A 25,776-nucleotide genomic window follows, 5' to 3' on the forward strand; every position below is an offset into this window, starting at 1 on the left:
TCCAGTGGCTCAGCACTATGGCATGTCACCTGCCCTCCCACTAGAGGAAATTTTCAGGAGCACAGCTCAGATACCATGGTACCTCCCACGAAAAGCCTGCCACAGCTCCCCTAGAGCTAGAAACCTTAGAGCTTCTGGAGGCATGAGTGTATGAAGGAGTGCATGAATGAGGGGAAGAAGCCTGCCCCGGCTGGGATGGCTGCAACAGCCCCGGAAGCCTGGGAGAGACTTACGTATTCTTTGGTGGGATCGCCAATGTTGCCATTGGTGGTTGGAGCAGCAGGCTCTGCACCCTCTGGCTTTTCCTGCTGCTTGCCCTCTTCCTTGGGCAACCCGCCCTGCCCAGGGAGGGCCACTTCTCCCACACCGAGGGCCTCGCTCTTATATTGCTTGACAAATTCTTCCATTAGTTTCAGCTCGTTCTCCAAAAGTCCACGGCAGCGAGATGGGTCCTGGTCGTAGATTGGGAGCTGGTGCATGAGCTGTCGGCGGCGGTAATAGGCGCCCTCGGTGCCGGTCACTGGCTGCCTCTCCTTTGGGATGAGCTCCATGTACTGCAGGCCCTGGGCAGGATGACAGAAACCCACTGTGATTCTCAGGTCCCCAGGCAGAGATCTGAGAACTGGTGAACAATTACCAGCTTCTTCAGGTTTTTGAGGAACCCAAGGATTCCCAGGGAAGGAATGTTGTGAATTTTGGTGACGCCCAAGAGAGCGCTGACTAAGCTTTCACTCTCCCCAACTTGTAGGCACAGTCATTTTCTGATGAAAACGGTGTGATTTGAGTAGATGTTCATTTTAGATTTGCTGACTTTGTGACACATATTTTATTTCCTTCAAAAACAGAATATTTTTACTTCACTTACCTCATGTTAATGTTCCTAATTTAGAAAAGAAGTCAATCTCGCTTAAAAATGCTTTTCTTAGAAAAGTATAATTAAATCATTATGAACATAAGGGTTTTCCTGGTTTATTGATTTAAAATATGAAAAGACATTGACTAATGGTAGAACCAACAAAGTCTCACGTCAATAACATTTCGACATGGATGTGAATGGTAACCTTGTGAATATTAACATGTTCAGAATCACTGTCCAATTTGGCCTTAAAAAAAAAACAACCCAGAAATCTTTAAAAAAAATCCTCACCTAAGGACCTATTTATTGATTTCAGAGACAGAGGAAGAGGGAGGGAGGGAAGGGGGTGAGAGAGAGAAGAAGAGAGAGGGAAACATGGATCTGAGAGAGAAACACTGATTGGTTGCTTCCCATACACACCCCTCCTGGGGATCAAACCCGCAACCTAGGTATGTGCCCTTAACTGGTGATCGAACCTGCAACCTTTTGGTGCATGGGACAATGCTCCAACCAGCTGAGCCACCTGACTAGGGCTGAACAGAAATCTTTTACTTGGGTGGGTCCCAGGGATGGGGAGACAGGGAGAAATAAAGGTGAAGGCCAAAACATCCTGGGAAACTATGAAAGGCAAAGTATTCTTGATAAAGGTTTTCCATTTCTGTGCCTGACCTTGACCATGACCTTGACCTACCCACCAGGTTGCCTGATTCCCATTGCCCAAGTGGCTGCTGCCCTATTTACTCTTTTAGAGCTCGCCTGCCTCATATTGCATCATTGGGGCTGGACTCATCTTGGAATTGTGTGAATCAGCCTGGAAATTTATACTGCAATGTATAATGAACAGTCCAGTTGTTTTCTGCTTTTAGGGGGCAGGGGTGAGGAACCTGGGCAGGGGGTACTAGCCCAGAGCCTGGTATTTGCCAAGTTTCATCATAAAAGAACTACGGATAAGAGTGTTTTTAGATAAGGAAGAGAGGTGACCTGGGTTCCTGTGAGACTCATCAATGGAAGGGTGGCTATGGATGTCCCCTTGGTGGCTCTGTCCTAGATTCTGGGGCCACCTGCTTGAGATGCCCCCTGGCACTGCAAACTCACAGAATACCCTGCTAATCCCTGTTCACTGGCACAGTCCCTAACACTTTTCAAGGTGCTTTCCCAGATTCGGAAGATGGCCTAGATGGTCAACAGAGTCCTGGGGTGTTAAGAAATTTGGGTTTCTAGTTCCAGTCCTGCAGCTGCTCTCTGTATAAGACAGACAAAGTACCCAACCCCTCTGGGCCTCAGTTTCCTCATCTGCAAAGTTCAGGATAGGCTGCGTGATTGTCATGGTCTTGATGATCGTGAGAAGCCTGTGGTGGCCTCACTTGATCCTCACCACAACTGAGAGAGATGAGCAGTAGCATTAACCTGGGTTTACAGCCTGTGAAAGGGACCAAGAAGGTGATGGTTTCTTGTTGGCCAAAGAGGCCAAGATCCTTCACACAACACTGAGAAGAACAAGAATCTGACTACTTGTCTAGGAAGGGCTTATCTCTGAACCTGTCTTGGGAAGACCAAGATGACCTATCATTTTTCTTTTGATCAGTAAGACATTGCAGGTGGCTTCTAGTACAAACATGCCAGACAGTCAGGTCTGAGAAACTCAGTCTCCACTGTTATGCTGCATCACTGGGAGACCCTGTACAAAACTTCCTGAGTCCACCAAAGACTCTGAGTTAGGAGTCTGGAGGGTGTGGAAGTAAGCCCTAGGATAGGTCCTCCTGGTTGTGTCTGAAGCAGGGTATCTGAGGGGCAGGGACTTTCTGGGGACAGTGGGTTGGGCAGTAGATTTGACCATCCAGAGGACAGGGGAAGCAGCAGTCCCACAACCAACAGGCTGGAGCAGGGCTCAGGACCTTGGGGGATGGTTAGGGGAGAGTCCCTAGGGGGCAGACACCCACACCAGCTCCTCCCATTTCTTACCTGGGGCTGCCCTGCTCCCAGGATCTAAGAAAGGATTTTGGAGTAGTGGAATGGGGCCTTTGCTCACTCTGCCAGAATGTGTTGGAGCTGTCTCAGTCACATGGATGATTCAGCTCATGGGAGTCACCTCTTCAATGAGGGCCATCCACTCCCGAAGGTTGAGTGGCATAGGAATGATAGGATAGCTCACATGTGGTAATTACAATATTCCAGGCAGTCTTCTAGATACTTTACATATGTGAACACATTTAATTCTGATAATACCCCTGGGAGGAAGGTACTTGTATTACCTCTTTGGAAACTGAAGCACAGAGAGGTTAAGTTACTTCCCAGGGTCACAGAGCTAGTATGTCATAGAGACAGCTTTGAACTCAGCAGATTGAGTCCCAACCCCTTTCATTCTGCCTCTCTATAAGATGGATGACTTGCAAAGAGAAAAAAATGTCCCCTCTTCACTGGGGTAGTTTTCCTTTGTCATCATGTCAAGGTGGGTGGATTGGGTACATGTCGCCTGGTGCCAGGACTCACCAGTCCTGGGGTATATCTGTGGCTCTGGCCTTAAAGGGCCTGCACCTCTTCCTGCTCAGCTTTACAATTAAACTCTGTGGTACAAGCCCTGGAGCAGTGGCCTCACCAGCCAGTCTCCTACTGATCCCTGCATTCAGTGTTCTTTCCTGGCTCTGTCCTGGCTGTGGGTGTGTGTGGCCTGAAGAGTGCATGTGTTCCTGGCTGGGGCCCTGGAGGCAGGCAGTTTTCTTCCCAGGGACCCAGTGTTCCTGCTGCAGCTCCGAGCCCCAGCTGGGTACCAGCTCTCTGCCTTTGCAATGTCAAAGCCACCGCATCCAGCTGCCACATGTGTGTTTCGTGATGCCTGCCTGGTTGGCCTGAGACTCCTGCCTGTGTTTCCTAGTCACATACCCAGAACAGATATTACTAATCACCCTGATGAGGGTCTCAGAATCCACATCACCACAGCCCTTCAGGCAGTCATTGTGGACTGCACAGACCTGGGAAGGAGATGAGGGAGAGAGAGGTTTGAGTCTGAGACAGCTGCCTGTGCCACTCAGAGTCTATAAGAGGATGCCCAGGCATCCAGGAAGCTGACTAAGGTCATGTTTCAAAAGCCTTTAGCAAGATACCTTTTCTCAGCCCAGCTGGAAAGATAGGCTTAGGTTTTAAGTTTTTCATGAGGATCTTTCTGAGTCATTTGGTGCTCTGCTATCTGGCTGGGACATCTTGGGTGAAGATGTTCTTGGAATCAGGCTTTATAAGGAGAGAAATTAAAAATGCAGACAGAAAAGTGGAAGGCAAAGGAGCTCTGTTCTTAAGGTTGGGCAGTAGAACATGCATGGGCTCTGGAATTAGAAGAACCAATTTGGATCCTGCTCTTCCTGATTCTTCTCCAGCTCCCAGACAAGGACAGAAATGGGCTTCATGTTGCATGTCAACCCTGGCTGACAGTGGCTACCTGAAGTGCTGTGTGAGGATTCTGAGGCCCAATGAGGGGTCAGTGGGAAGCAGTGCTCTGACTCATTACCAATGTTTGCCGGAGTGTGCAGGAGTGGAGGGTCAGGTATGAGTGAATTCTTCCTCCGCATAGGTTCCTTACAAGCCTCTGTTTGCTCCCCAGTAAAATGGGACAGTGATGGACCTACACACAGGGAGTGGTGAGGTACTGACATCATATCCAAAATGCTCAATGGATGCTGGTTCCCTTCATCTTCTCCATCTTGCCTCCCCCCAAATCCTGTCTAGCTTTCAAAGATCTATTCACATCCACCCCCCAACCCCATTCTTTGAAGCCTTCCCTAGAAATGCTAACCCAAGGTATGTGCTTCCCTTTCCATCTGCCCAGTCCTTCTGGCCTGGCCTAGAAGGGAACAGCCCAAGCTTTGGAGTCAGGGAGGCCTGACCTCAAGACCTCTCTCTGCCATTTAAGTCAGCTGTGGGACATCTGGCTAGCAGTGCCACCTCTCTGAGTCTCAGTTTCCCCCTCTGTAGATGAGGGTAAATAGTACATGCCTAATAGTACTGAAAATTTAGGTGAGATTGTACATGGATGGCTCTTAGCATAGTGCCTAGCACATAGTAAGTACTCAATAAATGTTAGCAATTAGGTTTACTGTAATCAGTTTTTAAAGGCTTAAGAATTTCTCTGGCTTTCATAGTTGGAAAGCATGAAAGATAGCAAGATTCAGGCCAATTTCCAAAATATAATCAGTCCTGATCACTTGGGAACTAAATAAAAAAGTTGGGAAGGGAGAGTTGTCCAGTCTCAAAGATGTGACTTGCTCGGCAGGCCAGATGCAGGGTAGACAGAATGGCTTTTATACTGTGCGTTTTATGAGGCACCATTAATCATGGCCTGATGATGCCGTCCTCCGATTAGTTTGGGGCCCAAGCACTTGGGGTTTTCACCAGTCAAATCCTGACACCCACAGCTGGCTCTTTTATGAGCTGCATGCTTTAGTTTCCATTGACATCTCAGAGACCCACTTGATGGCTTACCCAGACCTGCCTTCGGAACCAGCCGGCATGTTTCAGCCCTGCTGGCAAAGGCCAATGAACCATTCTGAGTTTCCTTACATGCACAAAAATCCCTGCCTCATAGGGTAGCTGAGCTCACAAATGCTGAAGTGCTCTTCTAAAACATGCTTTTTAAAAAGTACAGCTTTAAAAAATAAATCTTTGCCTGTTTTATCACTTTATCTAGAAGGGATTTCCTCCCTCTTATGCCTTAGATTAGAACCATGCTGCTCCAACTCTCTATAGTGAAGGATCAAGTTTATTTGGTTAGTTTTCCCACCTAGCGCAGGGTGAGTTTGAGCTCCTTGCACATGATGAGAAGGTAGCACAGGACACGTGAGACTTTCATGTACGTCTGACCACAGGGAATGAGAGTTCTCTGATCACATGCTTGGATGTCAATTGCTAAAAACATTTCCCCACATTTATTCTTGTTTTTGTACTTCTCACTGTGAACCAGTCACAAGGATTTTGAGAAGTGACACCAGTCCAGACTGCATGTGCAACGTCACTGGCCAGGAGGACGACACAGAACAAACACTCAAGTTCACCATGTGACCTGCACAGTGCAAGAGGCCAGATAGAACAGTGTACAGGACACTGTGGTGTCTGCCCTCGTGGGCCTTGCTTCACTCATGAGACAATTAGAGCTTGCTTCTAAAAGCTTCTAAAGAAACAATGGAGAACTGAGAGAGAGGAGAGCAGGAGGGTGGGTGGCATCTGCTATAGTTTGGACAGTTAGAGACCTGTCAGAAAGACACAACCATGCAAGAACAGGAAGCAATATTTCAAGTAAGGGAACAGCAAGTACAACGTCCCTAAGGAGGTTGAGGGCTTAGTGTGTTCCAAGCGGGAAGGAGGAAGGCCAGTGCAAGGTAGCATGCTGGGTGACAGGGGTGGAGGAGGAGCTGTGGGGGGAGCCCCTGATGATGGAACCAAGCAGGACCCCAAAAGTTCTCCTGTTCTCCCAGGAGAGATTTAACTAAATGTAATGTCAGGCTTCCATCACTAAAACTGTAGGACCTCTTTTAACTCATTAATTTGTAGAAATCGTCTAGGCCCTTGCTACCCCAGGTGTGGCCTGGGGACCAGGAGCATCAGCATCACCTGGGATTTTGTCAGGAGTGCAGAGTGTCAGGACCTGCCCAAGCCTACTGGATGCATTTCTGCAAGCTCTCCAGCTGATTCATATGCTTGTTGAAATCTGAGTGGTGTACTCAGAATTGGACTGGCCACTGGGTCTTGAAGGTGGCCACGTGTGGTGTTACCTGGGACATTATTTAACTGCTCACTTCTGGTGATTCTGATCCTGCAAACTGGAACTTCTGATTTAATGGTCTGGGGTGATCGGCCTGTGCATGGGGACTTTTTATGGGTCCCCAGAAGATTCTATATAGTCAGGATGTGACCTTGTGCAGGTCGCCTGTTCTCTGTGGGCTTTATCCTTTCTACCCTCCTCAGAGTTTCTCCAACCATTTGTCCAAGCCTTCTTTGTGTATCTCCTCCCCACAGTTGTGAAAAGCTAGTTTGGTTCTCCCTTCTAAGCCCAAGAGACTTCAGCTGCTAAGCAGAAGCAAGGGCTATTTCTCTGATCTCCTAGAGGCTTGCAAATGGCACACGCCAGCCACCAGGGGAAATGAAGATGGCACAGATAAAGGCAAGCACCTGGAGGGTTCTGGGTGATAAGCCCTCCTCTGTTTAGTAGTGAGGAGCCCTTGGGGAACCATAAGCAGTCCTTAACTAGAATTGGAAGGGCCCTTAGAGTTCAGATGAACAACTCTACCCTTTTTATAGATGAGGAAATCTGAGGACCAGATAGCCTTCACTTCAAGATCGAACTGTGAGGTAGGAACAGAAACAAAACCACAGCCATCCCTACTATTTCTATAACCTTGCCCTCTTTTCATCTTGTCCTTGGAATTCAGGAACCTGTGACATGGCTAACATTTATGAAGGTACGAAAACAACCACTTGGTTGGAGGAAGCTCTCTTACCAGTTTCTGGGTGACTCCGGGGGGAGCCCACTCATAGGTGATGGTGTCAAAGGTAGGATCTTTCCCAGTGGCAATGGGATTAGTCATGATCATCCGGTTCCTCTTGTAAATTCGGATGCCATCCCCGCCTTTCACTCGGGCTGTGAGGGTGGAATACTTGGAGTCCATCAGCAAGCGGCCAATTTTCCGATCATCTTCTAGGTCGGAGCTTAGGCAGTGGTCTTCCTGGCTGCATTTGCATGACTTGCATATTTTCCTGAGGTGGGGCAGAGATGGGGACAAGTGAGATCAACCTCCAGAAAAGAGAGGCAGTCTCCACTGGCAGCATCTACCCTTTTGAAAGCAGTGCAAAGTCCAACTCCAGTGACTTGGAAAGGTTAGCAGCAAACACATGGGAACATGAGACCAATGGGCCTTTTTGGAGTTGGGACTACATTTGGGAGGCTCTAGTCTATCGGTCTGTCTACCAGTGGAGATTGTGGGGTATGACTTTTGCTGGGAAAAAAAAAGCAGCACATTTACTCTTCTGGTGGTTGTGGTGGCAAAGGCTGGTTCATTCATTAGGGATGTCCTAAAGCAGGAGTCTTCATGGCCTGTGGCCTGAACCTGGCCTATAAGCTGCTTCTGTGAACAAAGTTTTATTGGAACCAGGCCATGGCCATTCATTTGCATATCTTCTGTGGTTGCTTTGGGGCTCCAATGGCAGACTTGCATAGCTGCACAGAGACCATCTGACCCTCGAAGCCTAAGTAACTACTGTCTGACCCTTTATAAATGAAGTTGTGGACCCCCTGCTTTAAGGAATTTGATATTGTCTCCCAAGATTCCTGAGCCTCACAGCTTCAGCAACTTTTAACTCTTGAGCTCTATTCTGAAGTTAGAATAGAGCTGGAAAATTTCTTCAGGAAACTGGTGGACAGGAGCCAGCAGGAAGAGAAAGAACTTAGAAAACCCCTCAGGCTGAAGAGACTGGTGTTCACTGGCAAGTCTTGGTCATGAGGCTGGGAAAAGGAAAAGCATCCTGGGGAAGCTGTACATTCACTATAAAGCCTGGGCCTTCTTTCTGACAAAAACAGAAGTGATTGGCTATTTTGTCACATTGTTATGGTTTAGGAATCCAGAGTTCTATGTCCTGAAAGCAAAATAATGCCCCTCCCTTTCTGGCCTGTCACCACAGGCATGCTGTATCCCAGACGCACCATGCATGCCATTTAAGAGCTTGTTAAGTCAAGTGACCTCTTTCAAGACCTAACACAGCAATTGGGCAGCCTCAGAAAGAGACATGTTACTATAGTTGCATGAGTACTTCCCAGCCAGACATGCCTGAAGACACCCTCCTTGGCTGTTTGAAACTTAGGAGATTGATGCGTTTAATCATAGATCATAAATATTGACTGTGGGGCTAGAAAGGGCATGCCTTGATGGTTTACCTCAGTGGTTCCTGACCAAGGTCAATTTTGTCCCCCAGGGGGATTTGGTGATGTCTGAAGGCACATTTGATTGTCACAATGTGGTACTACTGCCTTCTATAGGTAGAGGCTAGGGATGCTGCTACATATCCTACAATTTATAGGTCTCTCTTTGCAATGAAGGGTAATCCAGTTCCCAATGTCAAAAGTGCTGAGGTTAAAAAACCCTCATGTAACATGGAGAGGAGATCCCCTCCCAATCTTCACAGAACTTCCAGTTGGGAGAGCAGGAGAATCAGGGAGAAACTACAGTGTGAAGTAGAATCAGTTGGGCCAGGTGAGAGCTGCATGTGCTGTGTGGTGGCTCTGCAGGACTGGACCGGTTCTCCAGGATGTTAGTATGCAGCTTGTGGACAAGGGCTCAGTGGTGATGAGTTTGAAAAGCAGTGGGTTACAGAGGGTGAAACACATTTTTTAGTGTGAGGCTGCTTCTTGTCTTTAATGTACTGATGTGCAGTATGACCCCAGGTGGGGAAAGAAGGCAGCATTCCCAACATTATTTGAGGAGAAGCTTGTAGTCCAAGTTCCTATTCAATGGGCTGCAATTTGAGAAAAGTTAAAATTGGTGATCTCAAGGACGATTCTAGCACCTAAAGGTGATACAGGATGAAAACGAGGTCTTTTTGTTCTCATAAGAAAGGGTTGCTTGTTTTGTGGAATTGGGGCATTTTGATTATGATCAGTAATATCGCTCGCCTCTCCTTTTTATGAGGCAGGAAGGAGACTGCTTCTCCAAGAGGACAGGTGATAGCACCATTGGTTTAATGTGGGTAGTGACAGCAGGAAGTGGAAGGAGGAGGAAGAGGAAGGAAGTGAAGGAAATTCCGGTCTCTCACGGGTCCTCTGACTTCCCCAATACCTCCTGCATGTGAAACTGGGTGAGGAAGCTGCCTTTTGCTTTCTTGGTTAACGGAGATGCTCAGGATGCTAACAGAGATGTTGGGAATGTAAACACTTTGAAAAGGAAAATATTGACAAATATGAGATACTCTTTGAGATTGTGTCCATGTTACTTCTCCTTTGTTTTTCATGTTGCCAGGCACATGGCTGGGACTTTATAGAAGTCCGTCGCACTCTTTCCAGGTACGACGATTGTAGTGGACACAGGCGTACAGGGTCTTAGTGGTGTTTAAAATGGCCATTTCTGCAATCTGTCATAGGCAACCTTTAATTGTGCAAAAGGCACAGCCTTGGAATCTGGTCCCAGCCTACACATTAGCCCACCATAGGTCCATGGTCAAGGTTCTTACCTATCAAATGAGAGGGTTGGTATACATCAGTGATGTCAAACCATGGCTAATAGGCCGAATCCAATTTTTGTATGGCCCATGAACTAAGAAGAGTTTTCATGTTTTTAAATGGGTAAAAAATTTTGAATATCCTGTCTTTAAATAAATTAATGCTTTCATGCTACAAGGACCAAGGTGAACAGGTGTGACAGAGACCTTGTGACCTGCAAAACCTGAAACGATTCCTATCTGGCTCTTTGCAGACAGCTTGCTGACCTCTGGTCTAGTTGATGAGGTTTCAAACTTTGCTGGGTATCCAGATCACCCTCGGAGCAGGGTGAACTTGGACATACCTTGCCCCGGCCCCCACTAGTCAGACTCGTGGGTCTGCAGTGGGAGCCGGACACAGGCAATTTGTGATCCTGTTCCCGAGATGATTCCATGACACAAAAGCACTCGAGTTACTATTCCTCCCTGTCAGGAAGTTAAGCAGCTCAGGTTGACTTTCTCTAGATTGTCCCTCGAAAAGCCCAGGAAGCCCAGCTATCATGTGACTGCAGCATTATTGATGCAGATCCCCTGCCCTGGTGAGAAGAGGCAGAATTAACACTACGGATCCCAGGGCAGCTGCTGACACTGGCCTGGAGAGAGTACCTTGTGAGAAGGGGTGCTGTCATGAGCAGTTTGGGGGAGTCCACCAACAGCAACTCTCCGAAGAATGCAAAAGTTTGTAATTTGAAGAGCCAGTGGTCTCACTGCCATTTTTCATAGTATGTCCCCTGTTTCCCTTAAATCAGTTTTCCCCCTCTATCCACTGAAGGCAGTGTATATTGAAAAAAGTACAGCTGATTAGAATAATAACAATATAAAAAATCTATGCGTGTTGGGAAGAGAGCTTGGGCTTTCTCTGAAACACCTAGAGTCCTGAAGGTGTGTTTTCCCTCTCTTTGAAGGGAAATACAGCATCCTGTGAAGTCTGCTAGGTGGGCAAGGAGCCCAGCATTGCTATTGGGAGTGCAGGATGCTAAAGGCTGGTGGAGAAGCTCCTCCCTGTTTTCATGATATGTTTGTCTTGAAAGTCTGCCTTTGTACCCTCCTGTCTATGTAATGCTACTCTTCTGGGCTTCTGATACTAATTTCATTCTAATTCTACTAACCATGTGAATCACTCATTAGACTGTAAATAGTTTGTCTGAAACTATGGAATTGTAAAGCCAGAAGGGGACCCCAGAGCACATCAGTTCCAAAGCCCCTATTTCTCAAGTGGGAAGCCTGAGGCTTAGGGAAGGGAAGGGTCTTCTTCAGGCAGAGCCAGCATGTGAATTCTGTCCTGTGATTATTAGTTAAGAGCCTTTCCCACTAAACCAGGCTGGCTACCACTTTGATCTTCACATATATTTAAAACTATGGAGAGTATGGGAACTGGAGCATAATTGTGGTTTTGACGTGGTTTCCTCCCTAAGGGTGGGACCTCACTGCTCCAATTAAGTCCCTGTTAAGGTTGTTTAAACCAAAGATGACACCTGAGATAAAGGAAAGACCTACAGGCTGCAATCTGTCTTTCTCAAGGATAAATTCACTTCATGTGAATTTGAACTGCTGAACTGCTTCCAGCTATGAGGGACAGGGTGTTCAGAACTTCCCTCCTCCCATAAAAGCTAGAAAACCAGACAGACTATATTAAATGATTATTTTGAGATGTCAGACAACAGGAAGCACTGGGGTGTGATCCTTGTGATAAGGAAAATGTTACTGAATGGACTCTGTGTGCATTCAGGGAACATTAGCTCCCTACCCAAGGACTCTGAAAGGAGGCCTCCGAGGCTGTCTTAAGGATCCTAAGCTGATGATTCTAAACACTGTTCTATGACACCCTGACAGCAGATTCAGGACCAATGGAGTGACATGATAGGGAAAGTAGCTTTTCTCTAGGCCAGAAAGAGCTCAAGTGGCCAAAATGGATGCATGGAAGGAGGTTCCCCTTCCTGGAAGTGTTTTAGCCAAATTGCTGGGAGGAATTTGTGCAGGGACAGGAATTGGGATTGGATAACGTTGAAGGTCTTGAATTAGATGACCTTGAATGAAGGTAAGGGAATGGGGTCAAAGACAGTTTCGTGCTTTGAGAACTCATGGTGCACTGTACTGCAGAATAGTTGAGAGTTCACCATGGGGTTTTCCACAGACCCGAGTTTGAATCCTGTCATACAGTAGCCATCTCCCCCTCACCCACCCTCAGTTTCCTGATCTGCAAAATGGAGATAGTAATACCTATTAATTAGGGTTATCTCAACATTTAAATGCAAAAGATTAAGTTCAGTTCAATAAATATTTTAATAATTGCCTTCTTACAGTGGAAGCCAACATCTCTGAGACAAAAAGCCTCCCAAATTTTGTTCCCCCACTGAGTGCCCAAGGCAATGTTCTGGCAGTGGAGATAAAAGCTCCTTCTTTGCTATGGTGCCCTACAAAGTCTACCAGGACTGCGGGGACAGTCACGCATGCTGTGCCCTGCACAACTTCTGGGGGTGCCATCCACACAGATGCTGATGTGAACAGTACTGCGACTGTGCAGTGTGGCAAGCCTACTTCTAGTTTTCAGTCTTCAGTAAAAAGAAAAGTCCAGCTGGCTCTTATGGTCCTCCTGTGTGGATGTGAATATCACATCTTGGTTTCTAAGTGTGTAGACAACTTGACTTTTATTTCTGTCCCAGGGACATCCTCAGATCAGAACACACCAAGAGGGATGATGGTACAGTGGGAGGAGATCAGCGCCATGCACCAAACCCCAGGACAGACAGCTCTACCCAGAGTGGACCAGGCACTGGCTAATACTGTCCACACCTTCCCAGCGCAGTCCTTGCTGGGCTGAGCCTCCACCTCGAAACAGTTAATGGAGTGTGAAGCTCCTTCTTCATCTTGGATCCCCCAGGGCTTTTCTGGCATTGCCGGGTTAGGCCAAGTGGGAGTGCACTCGCTCCAGAGCCACTCCTCTCCAAAATGTGCATCCTAAGCAGTCCCAGCAGAGAATGACCAGGGTTCCCTGAAAGGACAGCCAAGAAGTGAAGGCAGGCAGAGCCTTCCTGACAAACTCAGTTACCTCCACGAATGTGGCTCGAAGCCCGAACACGTCCCCTTGCATCTCAAACAAGGCACACCTCTTGCTGACTGCTGCTGGCCCAGGGACATCTGGAAAAGAAGCAGAAAAGAGGGTGTTTTCCTTCTAAACATCTTGGATCAGGGATGCTTGACCTCTAAAAGAGTTGGCATGCCAGCAAAGGGATTGTGTGGAGTTCAAAGTGCTTGAGATGAGTAAGCCATCACTAACTGTTTACCAGGAACACTTACTGTTTACCACTACTTACTGTTTGCCAGATGACCAGCTGGGAAAGTGGCCATAGGGCAGGCATGTGTGGAAGGGTGGGGCACTTCCCAATAGAAATGCAGTGGGGGCTCATTCACAACCCACAGTGCTGTCACTAGTTACCATGGCTGCTGTGAGGGACCATCTGCTCCTTCCTCTACCCTCCCCCACTCCTTGGATTCCCTTGTCACTGAAATGGAATCTTCTAGCAAATGTCCCCTCTCCCTCATTTATTTGTAATTTATTGATAGTGTGTGATTAAAGCAAGGCGCAAACCAATGTTTGCACTGCCAAAAGTTTATAGCCCAAAGCATAACTTAAATATTTTGCTGAAACATAGAAAATCAGGCTGTGCTTTGGAAAGAGAAGGACACATGAATCGGTTCTTAATGTTTCTTACCAGCCAAAGGTAGCAGAAGTGCAATGGTTGCTGCTGCTGATGTGCTTAGACCCTACTGGCTCTCAGATGAGGCCTTGATACCAGCAGCATCGCTGGAAGCTTGCAGAAGGGCTCAGGCCCCACCCCAGCCCTTTTAAATCAGAATCTGCAATTTAACAAAATTTAGGAGAGTTGTATTATATTAGACCTAGAGAAGCAGTGGGTTGTCAGTATATGGGTCTGCTGGCTGAGAATCTTGCCTGACTCTCCATTGGGAGTGGGGATGTGTGTGGATGATTTGGTACTGGTATGTATATGTACTATGATTTTATCAAAAAGCAAGGTTCCCTCAGCTGGTGCAATAAAGGGATAAGCTCATCATTCACAAGCTATGGAGCCACTTAACCATTTATTTAGCATCTACTATGTGCCACAAACAGGGGATACATCCCAAGATCAGGTGTGCCCTGGAGGAAGTCATAATCTAGGGGGAGATGGAGAAAGAAAAACATACTTATCACCTGCTGCTGGAAAGGGTAATTTTGAGGAAAGTTGCCGAGTGTATAGTAGAAACACATGGATTCTGGAGTCTGAGTGACCTGAATTCCAAACCCAGCTTCATGACTTAACAACTACATTGACCTGGACCAAATGAGCCAGGTTTTCTCACCTGTCAGAGGGGTACAGAGATAATGTATGTAAAGTGTCTGATTGCATCAGGCACTACAAATATCAGCTGCTATTATATTATTTCACAGAGACTTCAGGAGCATAGAGTAAGGTGTCAATAAACCTGTATGGTAAATCCAGGGAAGCCTCCTAGAGGAGGTGACTCTGGATCAGGCCAGTGCAAGATGAACTCGCAGAAAAGGAGAAAGGGCTTCCTGGCAGGAGAAAGAAAATGTGCAAGGACAAAAAGGAACAAAAGACCTTGATGGGTAGCACTACGCACAGTCTAAGCATGCTCTTTGGGACATGTGAGTGCTCTTGGTTCTAATGCACATCCACAGTTTTGGCAAGTCAGAACCATGTCACACCTATGTGAGGGAGATATATCCATATCTGTGTCTGTTCAGTATTAGATTTGTGCTAAAACTGGAAAACAAGCAATGCGTGCCACCACCCCCTCGTCCTGAGCTGGGAGCGTTCATTCACAGGCAAAACTTGCTCCTTGCAAACACTTGTTCTTGACACCTTGGATTCTGCGAGTTGAAATGCAGCAATCCTTTCAGACTTCATAGTTGAGTGCTTCAAAGGTTACTTTGGGAGGTATACAACTTATGAATAAGGTGCCACCATTGGCTTGTTTTAAATAGACCCAGAGGCAGTGAGGCCTGGAAACAGAAGAGCTATGTGGAAGCATTTCATAAGTGGCCAAGCACCCTGCAAGCTTGAGCATTGTTCTTTAATGAGTGGCTGATTTAACAGTCATCCTTTGAGGGGATTAGTCCTGATGCTTGGCCAGAAGACTTGAGCGGCTGGCTCAGGGTTTGGTTTAGAAACAGTGATGTAAGGCAGCACAGCGAAGCAGAGCACTGGCCTGCAGGGTGGGGGGTTGGCGGGTGGCCCTGCAGTGCCAACTCTGACATTTATTAGCTGTGCAGCTAGAAGCGACTCATTTCCTCACCCAGCCTAAATTGCTCCTCTGTAAAATGAGAAAACTAGCCGGAACTGGGGCTGCCCAAGTCTCATTCTGTAGAGTCTTTGTTCTGTGAGATGTTTCAAAGTGGTTGAGGGCCAGGGGCAGGAGGGATTGCACGATCAAATGAAGATGATGAACACCGGATGCAAAAAGGCTTCCAGAGCCTTTCAAGTGCTAGCCTGCACTGGAAGTGAGAAGAGAGGTGGCGAGAGTCTTGATTTTGTGCCTTCCTGCCACTGGGTGTGGGCGAGTGACTGGACTGGTGGAGTCTCAGTTTCTTGTTTGTGTCGGGGGAGTGATAGGAACCAACCTGCCCCACGCAGTTACTGTGAGGCTGGAATGGGCTGCTGCAGGGAGAGGGTGCTGCCTGTACTGATTTCTTACTGTTCATCGTTGTCATCACTTCTTGTGCAAACAGTCTGAGAGACCCTGAGTCAGGTGTTCTCAAAAACATTTTTTCCCATAGCTTCAGAGTTTTAGGGAACTTCAGAGGAACCACTTTTCTAACTGCACACCTCCTTAGGTTCATGGACATGTGTGGCCTCTCTGACTAAAGTGTAGGAAGCAGAGGGCTGGCCCTAGTCTCCATCCTGCTAGTGGGACAGTTTCCATGGTGACAGAAGTCTGTGGGAGAGAAAAGTAAATGGCCTTTTGAGGAAGAAATAGGTTCGGGCCATCAGACCACACTTGCAGCTGGCTTCCTGGCAGACTGTTAACACAATAAATAGCCATTCGTCCACTGCATACGATTCATCCAGACCCAGTTATCTCCGACATAGAAAATGATCCTGTTTATTGATGAGGGGAAAACATCAACCAGGAATAGTGTTTCAAACAACATATTCCAGTTTATAAACAGTGGGTTTGTCTGATGTGGACTGTGTCTCTGGTAGAAGATGGCACAGTGGCCCGCAGTGGCTCGCAGTAGCTAAGAAGAGAAGCACTTAAAAGGGCCTGTCACTTAAACAAATGGGTTCTTGAATGTAGCATCTATTTTGTTCTTTTTCTTGAGGGGAGGATAAAATGTTTTGACAATTTTCTTTGGCTCGGGATAGTAGGATGTGGTTCATTTGATGTTGTGGAACAGCATTGTATGGGGGGCTGGAAAGGACTTAGGCCAGGGGTCCCCTGGGGAGGCCAGGGGTAGGGTCAACAGGGGCTCCTCCCTCCTTTGAGCATTCACCTTCAGGTGAACCCCAAGAGAAGTCTTAAGGGGGGACAATGTCACCAAGAACCATGTAGGACTTTGATGAAGAGGAACCAGAAAGGGGAAATGCAATATGGAGTTTAGGGGTGAGCATGGGAGCTAGAATTATTACCAGGGGTTCTCCTCCCAGGTCAGCTTCTCTCTCCTTATCTCAGTTTCCTCCTCTGATAAATTAGTTTTCCTTGCCCTTTTTGTCTCAACAAGGCTGTTGTAAGTATCATGTAAAAGGTTGTTTGTAAAGTGAAATAATTATTTACCATTAATTGTTAAAAAGTTATCCAGAACTTAGCAATAAGACAGAAAGATGGGTGAGGATCCTTTCAATGTCATATGGCAGCAATATGACATTGCACCTTGTCCCCAAACCCCCAAGGATTATCTAGAAAAATTTACTTTGCTCTACTCCAAAACTTGGTGTTACATTGTACCTTTTTCTCCAGCAGAGATACAAATGCAAATAACTTTTTTCCTTTTGAAAAAGATAACCCCAAAGGATATGGTTTATTGTCCTACAGGGCATGAACTAGTTATGTACTTAACCCATCAATCTTAACTTTAAATTGACTATAAATACCTAGCTCCTTAAATGGTTTTTGAATTAATCTAAATTTCTCACTGAGTCCTTCTTTAATGAATGAGTGGACTAAAATCTTTGCTAAGTTCTAATTTATATTTGCACGAGAGTCACAATTTTACCTTTTTGAAAATTATATCCTAACATCATCACATGCCCCCCTTCCATCCATGGGTTAGCTTTCTGAGCTGGTGTGTTCTGAATTGACACTCCATTGTATTCCAAGTCTACTACTCTGACATGTCTTTTACAAGTAAGCTCCATAAGCATACGTGTTGTTGAAAATTATTGATCAACATGCTTTGTTGCTTAAAAACAAACCCTCCCCTAGGGGTTCCCAGGAGAGAGGGTGGAGATGACTGGGGTGGGGTGAAGTTATGAGAAGGTCCAGAAAAGAACTGAGGTCATATACAGAAAAATGATCCTGAAACTACCCCACTACCATCAACAACCCTCAAATAATAACAGCTTGGCAGTTGACGGAGTGATTTTGTTGAAATATCCTCTTCCTTAAACACTATGACAACCCTGTGAGGTGTCCTCATCACTCCTGGTCAACTGGAGACACCTGCCTGGGTCTGAGAGAGGAGACGCAGCTTGTCCGTTCACAATGGCCTGGGCAGGGGCTCCTTGGGGGGAGGCACCTTTTAGATCTACACTTATCTGTACTGGCCTGTAAGCAGAGTGTTTGATCTTTCCTCAGGTTTATGATTGTAGCTCACATTTACTGAGTACACCTTATGTGCCAAGAAAATGCCAAGCATTTGTATGATATGTAACTAGAGCTTCTGGGTGAACCTATGAGAGATATTTTTACTGAACTTATTTTCACTAACCTTATTTTCATATGAAGAAAGAGGTCCAGAGAGGTTAAGATCCAATAGCTTGTAAGTGGTAGGGGCAGGAAGTGAAACCAAGTAGGTCTTACTTCAGAGCTATGCTCTCATCCAATCTGCTATGGCACTTTCCCCCAAGCACTTTACAGTTTACAAAGTATATTCATATTAACCCTGGGCTGCAGATATATTATTGCACTTGGCTCATGAGCAAAGCAAGCACATAGGGCTGATGGGATTTGTTGCTCAGAACACGATTCACACTCATGTCTTTGGAATCCAGATCCTGTGACTTTCTACCACACCAGGAGTCCCAGACCCCAGACAACCTCTTATGAGTCTGGCCTTGACTCTGGGCATCGGGCCAGCTGGATCTGAAGGGGTGGGGGAGTCCTGGAAGGGCCAGGGCTGGGGGCAGTAGGAAAAGGCCATGATCATCTTGGTCCTGGGATTTCCACCATCCAACCCTGTTCTGCTAAATAAACTAAAGTGTAAATAGATGTTCAAGGCAACAGACAGGCCTCGAGGCAGTTGTCAGGCGGGTGGCCAGAAAAGAGAGTGAATCAGAGTCATAGCAGCGGCTGTGGGAAAAAAGCGCTGGCTCCCCTAGTGCACCGGCCCCTCCCTGGAAGCCTGACACAACGACGAGCCGGGTGTGCTCAGTACTTCCCGGGGGAGCTGGGGTGTGCACTGTGCCCCAAGTTGTGAAGGTGGTTGGATAATAAGCAACTTGCTAGTCATTTCTGGGTTTATTCTCAACTCTTAATAGTTTGCCTATACTGAGGATACTAGCACCCCTGCCTTGTTCTGAAGTAATGGTGAACCATTTTTAAAGGGACCAAAGTTGCTGAGTGCTCCATGTCATGGGGCTCCCATGATGTGGCCCCCTCACCTGTCTGCATTCACCCATCTCTGCTTCCCATCTCATCTACTGTTTCTACCCAGATTCCCTTCCCAGTCACCTGGGCCCCCTGCAGCTCTCCTAAACATACATAGCATTTTTGTTTGTGGTCATCTAAACCTCAGAGGGCTACAACCCCACCCACTGTTTAGGGACCAGCGTAAGTCCCATCTTTTTAAAAAATTTGTCAACTGCAGTTGACACAATATTATTTTATATTAGTTTCAGGTGTATAGCATAGTGGTTAGATAATTATATAATTTACAGAGTGATTCCCCTGGTAAGTCTAGTATCCACCTGGCATTATACATAGTTATTACAATAAGGCTCATCTTTTCCGTTATAAAAAGAATTAATAACAGCTGTAGCAAGTACCAGGCTTTGTGGTTTTCCATCACTGTGCTAAGCCTGAGCTCCTGCAAATCTTACAACACCTGTATGAGATAGGTTACCTTGGCAGTGGTCCTCGAGGTGCATTCCCCAAGCAGCACCTGGGAACTTGTTAGCTTTGCAGATCCTCAGTTGTCACCCAGACCTACTGAATCAGGCCACCTACTGGGCAGGTGGGGCCCAGTCATAGCTGTTCGAGCCCTCTAGGTGATTCGGATGTACAACTAAGGTCTGAGAACCACTGATCTTTGCTGGTATCTGCAGGCTGCACGTGAGTCCATGGGAAGGGAACTGATTGTGCTGATTTGCCTGAGACTGATTCAGGGCCTGGAAGAGACACTTGCAGTGACAAAACCAGGAAAACCCTAGGCAAACCAAGGAGGAGCTGGGTTTCCTCATTAAGAGGATTCAAAGAGGTCATGTCAAAGCACTGGAGCTTGGATATGAACCTAGATTTCTCTGAGTCCTGAATCTCCATTTAAACTTAACCAATGTACTTCAGATGATGCCAAGAGGCCTTTTCCAGATATTTTGGGGCCCTTCCATTTTTTTTCCTCAGGTAACTCACAGAAATACAGAATTAGATAAAGTAGCATATCTCAAGTTAACCTGACATGAATTAGCATAAAGGTCCCTTGGGATCCAGCTAACATGCAGGTTGGGGTTTGGCAAGTCCAGGGACCACCCTGAGTAGCTAGGGACTTGTCTGCATTGAGGATCACCTCAGGATCTCTTAACGCTTCCAAAGTACGGGCCACACCCCAAACCAATTCAACCACAATCTCTGGGGGCAGGTCATAGGCTATAGTCATTTTGGAAGTTTCTTGTGGTATTCCAATATACAGACAAGTTTGGAAACAACTGTGCAATACCAACTGCTGCTCCAACCACATGCTGTACCTTCAGCTGCTCCAACTTGGATTTTAACATCTTTAACATCATTGGTTTAACACCCACACCCTCAACTTGCAGATCACAGTTCCTATAAGTTGAGTTTTTACAGCATGTCTGACTTTTGTTATTATCATTTCACTCTGGTCCCATCTGCTCTGGCACAAGCCCACCTCCTAGGCTTTTGTGCCAAATGCAGTAACTCTCTTAACATCTGTGTAGAGGGGAAGCTACACCCTTTCCTCTTCCTCTAAGTTTCGCCAGCTGGCTGACTTTTCTCAGGGGCTCTCTTGGATATTGAGACCCTCTGTTAGGCCTGAAGTCAGGGGTGGGCCTCCCCACCCTCCAGGGCCATGGAGGTTGGGAACTGAGAGATCCTATCAGATGGAGGAACCCAACCTGGGAACACCTAAGGCCCAGAATGGTTATAAGCTGCATCATGGAGAGATTGTTTGGTTTTCCTCAGGAAGTCTGACAATTTTGGAGAGCGGCCTAGCTGGGAGGTATAAAGGGGAGCTTGCACTTCACTTTCCTGCTCAAGGGCCCCAGGATTGAGACAGGGGCCTGGACTTTTTCCAAATTTTGAAGCTCCCCAACAATTGAAAACACGAGTTGCTAAAAGGGGGTTATGAAATTTTTATTTTTAAAAGTTGTATTGTGTGTTCACTACCCCAGGTCAAGTCTCCTTCCATCACCATTTATGTCCCCTTTCCCTGTGGTTGTCACCACATTGTTGTTGTCTATGAGGTTTTTTTTCCTTCCCTTCACACTTTTCACCCAGCCCTGCAATCAGTATACTTACCAGTATAGTAGCTCTCTCCATTTGCCACCCTTCCTGACCGTAAACCCTCCCTGTCACATGTCCTGTCACCAGTGGTGGAGGCTGGGGTCCAGAGCCCCACCCAAGGGATGATGGGGAAAGGCCAACAACCCGGCTCTTTCCAGTCTGCTAGCTTTTAATCAGGATGACTTTGGCATGCATTTCCATACCATCTTTTTTTCCCTGTTTTAACGTAAAGTGAATGCTCCTTGTCTTGCCCCCTCCAGCCTCAAGCAGCACTGTTGCCTTGTTTGTTTTTGACCTCTGGCTCCTTATCTCCCTACTGATGCTCCCCCTCTGGTTGGGAAGGCCTCAAGCTAGGGCCAAAGGTTGTGGCCAAGAGAACTGTTTCCCCAAACATGAGATGAAAAAGTGGGACTTGTAGCTCATATCTGAGGGGGTTCTAGCTTTTATCCCACCTTGCCTTAAGATAGCAGGCTTAGAATATGGTAGCAAGAGGCTGAAGAGTGTAGAACTGGCTGCAGGCAGTCCTTCTCCTTGTTCAAATGTTCATTCTGCACCATGGACCTGTGGTCTCTAGGATGATGTGCAAATTGGCCATTGAAACAACTTTAGATAAAGCGCTTCCTAAAACCACAGCTACTCTCACATAGGCTGCAGCAAAGTCCTCATCTGCATTAGAGAGAATGTCTGGTGACAGGTGTCTGTGTGTGTGATGTGTCCTTTCTTCCCCAGGGTTGCCCCTTGGCTATTTCTACTTCTCTATCTGAACAAGCTCAGATATGAAGAAATCTCTTTAATTTAGATACTGTTTTCCTGAACTGTGTAATGAGGAAGAAAATTCACAGACTAAACAAATTGAGATTAACTCAAGTAATCTAGTATGTAGAGTCTATGGAAGGAAAACTTTCTCCTCCCCTCCCCCACCTCTCCCTGCCCTGCCTCTCCTCCTTCCTTCCCTCCTTCCTTCCTTCCCTCCTTCCTTCCTTCCTTCCTTCCTTCCTTCCTTCCTTCCTTCCTTCCTTCCTTCCCTCCCTCCCTCCCTCCCTCCCTCCCTCCTTCCTTCCTTCCTTCCTTCCTATTTAAAGCCACAGAGTAGGAAAATGTTTGCTGGGTCATGAGCTAATTGTAGAAGTGCCTGGGTTGTTGGTATTTCAAGGTACAGATTCAATTATTTTCCTATTTGTGTGTGTTAAATTTATCATGTGGTAGAAAGAGTTAGTGTGATGGATTTAGTTCAGGATGCTAGGAGTGTCTGATGCTGCAAATACAGTTTTATAAAAATGCCCAACAAAAGGGTACTTTCTACTCTCTATAAGAAATGGTGTTTTATTTTGTTTGTTTTTAACCCTCAGTGGAGGATATGTTTATTGATGGGGGGGGGGTGGAGAGAGAGAGAGAGAGGAAGAGAGAGAGAGAGATTGATGTGAGAGAGGAACATTGATCAGTTGCCTCCCATACGTACCCTGACCAGGAATCAAACCCATAACCTTTGATGCTCTAACCAACTGAGCCACCTGGCCATGCTTTAGTTTTTTGTGTCTGTTTGTTCACATTCAACTCTAGGAGAATTTGGATTTGGGGCAAACTATACCACATTCTCCTTACTGTCCTCCCTCTCTCAAAACATCATGTTTAGCAGACAGAATTACGTTAAAGTCACGGTGGCCAGGAAGGAGCATCAAATTCAAAGAAACCTAACATGTTGCTCTGGAGGTCACAGCAGGTCACAGGATGTATGGTGGCCCCTGACTCTGGGGGTCGGGGAAGGGGCCTGCTGCTCCTGTGTCTCCCACACTAGCTGTCCAGACGCAGGTCCCAATCATCTATTCAGGTTCCTTGATAAACATGCCCCTGGGAAAGTTCTGGAAACCACCACCCAACTCCTGTTATTTCCTCAGGGAGGTCCTTGATTTTCCCAGGCTAGGTACCTCCTCCCCTACCCCCATAAGCTCTTAACCACCATGCCCTAGCCCTCACAGAACACTTCTACAGTCGTAATCACTTGTTTGGCTCTTTCTTCCCCTCCAGGGGAGGAAAGTATTAGAGATCCCTGAGGTTCACATCAGATGTGAATAAAAAGGGTTAATCTGGCCATGAAAACTGAGTAGAAAAGCAAACCCAGATGTGGGAAGGAAATATAAAATAAAAGTTTCTCTGTTTAAGACCCTGCCTTTGCCTCCTCCACCTTCTCTGGTCAGTGAAGTCTCACCGATTCCAGCTGGTTCCAGAAAAGCAGGAATGTCCAGACCCTGGGCCATAGCAGGAGTAAGCGTTGAAGCCCACCTTGGGGTGACTGGCTCTAAAAGCTCACCCCTTCCCAACAATGACCCCATTCTTAACTGTCTGAATCCTGGAAACCTCCTGATTAAAAATGAATTATTACAACCATAGTTCCTCCTGCTATTTGGTCGCCAACAGAGGCGGTTAGTAATGTCTACCTCCTACCCCATTATCACTTGGCATGTTGGAGCAGACACCGAGCACTCCGCCAGCCAAGATAGGGGATTATCTGCCCCTTTTTCTTCCGTTCTTCTGTCTGCCTTTTTGATAATTTGACTTTTTTGTTTTTTTAGCACTTTCATAAGAAACACAGTCAAAGTGGCGATAAGACTCAAATCAGTACATTTTTCAAGGGTTTGAAGCTCTTGGAAAGGCCTGACACAAAAGACATTTGGACAGAAGAGCTGTAGCAATTCTAGGAAACAATTTGCACAGCCAAGCTCCCTCTCTCAGCTCGATGTGGGCAGCAGTGAAATATTTGCAGAATATCTTTTATCTTTCAAAGGTAATGGGGCTCCATGATCGGATCTGTGTGAGGGGTCAAAGAGAATCTAGGACTTTGATGTTCTTTTGGCAGAGTCCAGGCAGAAGAGAAGCCAGACTCTTCTGTGCCTGCTTCTCGCTGATAGCTGATGTTTACATGTGGCTGTATCCGACACAGGTCCACAAGTCTTACATATAAGGGACCCTGCTGGACTGAAGGAGATGCAGCCACTGGCCAGGACAACATGCACAGGTAATTGCATAAATGCAGGCTGACAAAACCAGCTGAGGGATGAAAGCTTTCTCTTCTGTTTTTGAGAACTTCCCAAGTTTCTAGAAAAGTCAGCCTATTATTTGAGGGGTTCATTGCTTAACTGATATAGTCAGTGGGAGGAGGGTCCTCCTGTCTCCCACACTTCCAGACTTTCTATTGATCTTTCCAAACTAGATTCCCAGAGGGTGGGCATTTTCTTTGACAATGAAAGGGATCCCTACAGGTCAAGAGCTGTCCTGGCATTTCTTGCTGAACTAAGTGTTTCCAGAGGCTCCAATGCAATCTTTTTTTTCCTTCCCTTTCTTCCTTGAAATGGTCTTTTCTTCTTTCCTGGGCAGGCTCTACCAGCTTTTTGGAAGATATAAGTAAAGCCACCAGCCTCACTATGGGCCAGAAATTATCCTGAGTCCCTGGGGAATCTTATCTAGAGATTTACCAAGTAGCTTGTTGAGGGGGGTGTCACAATAAAAGAAAATAAAGTCTGAGTAGGGTCTCTCTACTCCTCCCTCCCCATTTCCTAAATGAGAACAAGCTGTTGGTGTCGCCAGGCCTGATATCTTCAGGTTGCACTTGGAAATTAAAGTCTAATTGACTTCATGGTTCTTAGGTTTCAGCTCCTAATAGACGACTCCTCAAGTAGAAAACCATAAGCTTGAGGTCAGTACTTCCTTATTGTACCTCCCATACTTTATAAGACTCTCCTGAATTTAGCGGCCTGATGTCTTCTTATAAGGACGTAATTTGGTGTGGGCGTGTGCAAGCATGCATGTCTGAGTTCTTAACTTGCAGCATTACTGATCTTTCCAAGGATAACACACTTTTATTGGAATAATTTTGGAAATAGGAGAGACTTAGCAAACCAAGTTGGAGAATTTTTAATCTTGCCTATTTGAATCTTAATATCTTAAAAGGAAATGTGCCGTGTGTAAATGTGCAGCACTGTTATTAAAAAGTCTGCAGGCTTTGCTGATGCAAATGATTCCTGCTGGAAAATCTCAGGCCCAAATTCTTAAGTTAACTTATACAAGGTTTGACAATGGAAGCATTCACACACATGTGCACACACACAACCCTTTCATCCAATACTGGTGCCTTGATGTTAAGAAAAACACTTGTGTTTTAGTGTAATGCCTTTAGCAAAACTTTTTTTCCATTTAAAATAAGTATCCTTCTTATAAATGGTTTCCCTCTTCTCTCTTTTGTGCTATCATATGTTTTTAAAACTAACATTCAATACACGTTCAAATATTTCCTTTTCCTGATTTTACCCCTACATAATGCAGTAGTTGTACATACTTTATATAGTTGAACTCTGTGTTTAAGAAAATCTGACATAAGAAAATCACAGATTCTTAGACATGAAAATAACTTAGAGAATACTTAGGTCAGGTTTCTCTCAGTGTAGTTTTATGAAACAGAAATTAGTACATGACTAGTCACTTTGCAAATGATTCACTTTTAAGGTCTCACCTGTGAAGCTCATGTAACATGTTTAAAGTGTAAAATCAGAACTACAGAAGCCAGGTTTTTCTCCAGAAAATGACCTCTTGAGTAAATTTAGAATTATGCATTTAACCAAGAGCCCCAGGAATGACAACAAATCCCTGTATGCCTGAGTCTGCCCACATTCAGTTCTGTCTGGTTGAACCATTTCTCCCTTCCTTCACTTAATGAATTCCTAATCTTCCTTCAGCCTCTAGTACATGGTCTTAGAAAACCCTGTATCTCATATATCTTC

The 25,776-nt window shown here is 46.1% G+C and overlaps 1 protein-coding gene across 2 annotated transcripts in view; it reads right to left on the reverse strand.

Moving 5' to 3' along the window:
• LMCD1 (LIM and cysteine rich domains 1) overlaps nt 1-25,776 on the reverse strand; it is a 57,297-nt gene that overhangs the window by 13,718 nt on the left and 17,803 nt on the right. The window contains exons 2-4 of one of the 2 annotated variants that reach the window (XM_028518878.2): nt 13,134-13,222; nt 7,339-7,594; nt 234-563 (exon numbers count right to left, since the gene is read on the reverse strand). In XM_028518878.2, the coding sequence (XP_028374679.2) occupies nt 234-563; nt 7,339-7,594; nt 13,134-13,222 (675 nt within the window). The remainder of the gene's footprint in view (nt 1-233; nt 564-7,338; nt 7,595-13,133; nt 13,223-25,776) is intronic. The other variant, XM_036030859.1, reaches the window with a different exon arrangement.

The sequence above is a fragment of the Phyllostomus discolor genome, chromosome 7 (assembly GCF_004126475.2).
Source record: "Phyllostomus discolor isolate MPI-MPIP mPhyDis1 chromosome 7, mPhyDis1.pri.v3, whole genome shotgun sequence".
Taxonomy (NCBI): domain Eukaryota; kingdom Metazoa; phylum Chordata; class Mammalia; order Chiroptera; family Phyllostomidae; genus Phyllostomus; species Phyllostomus discolor.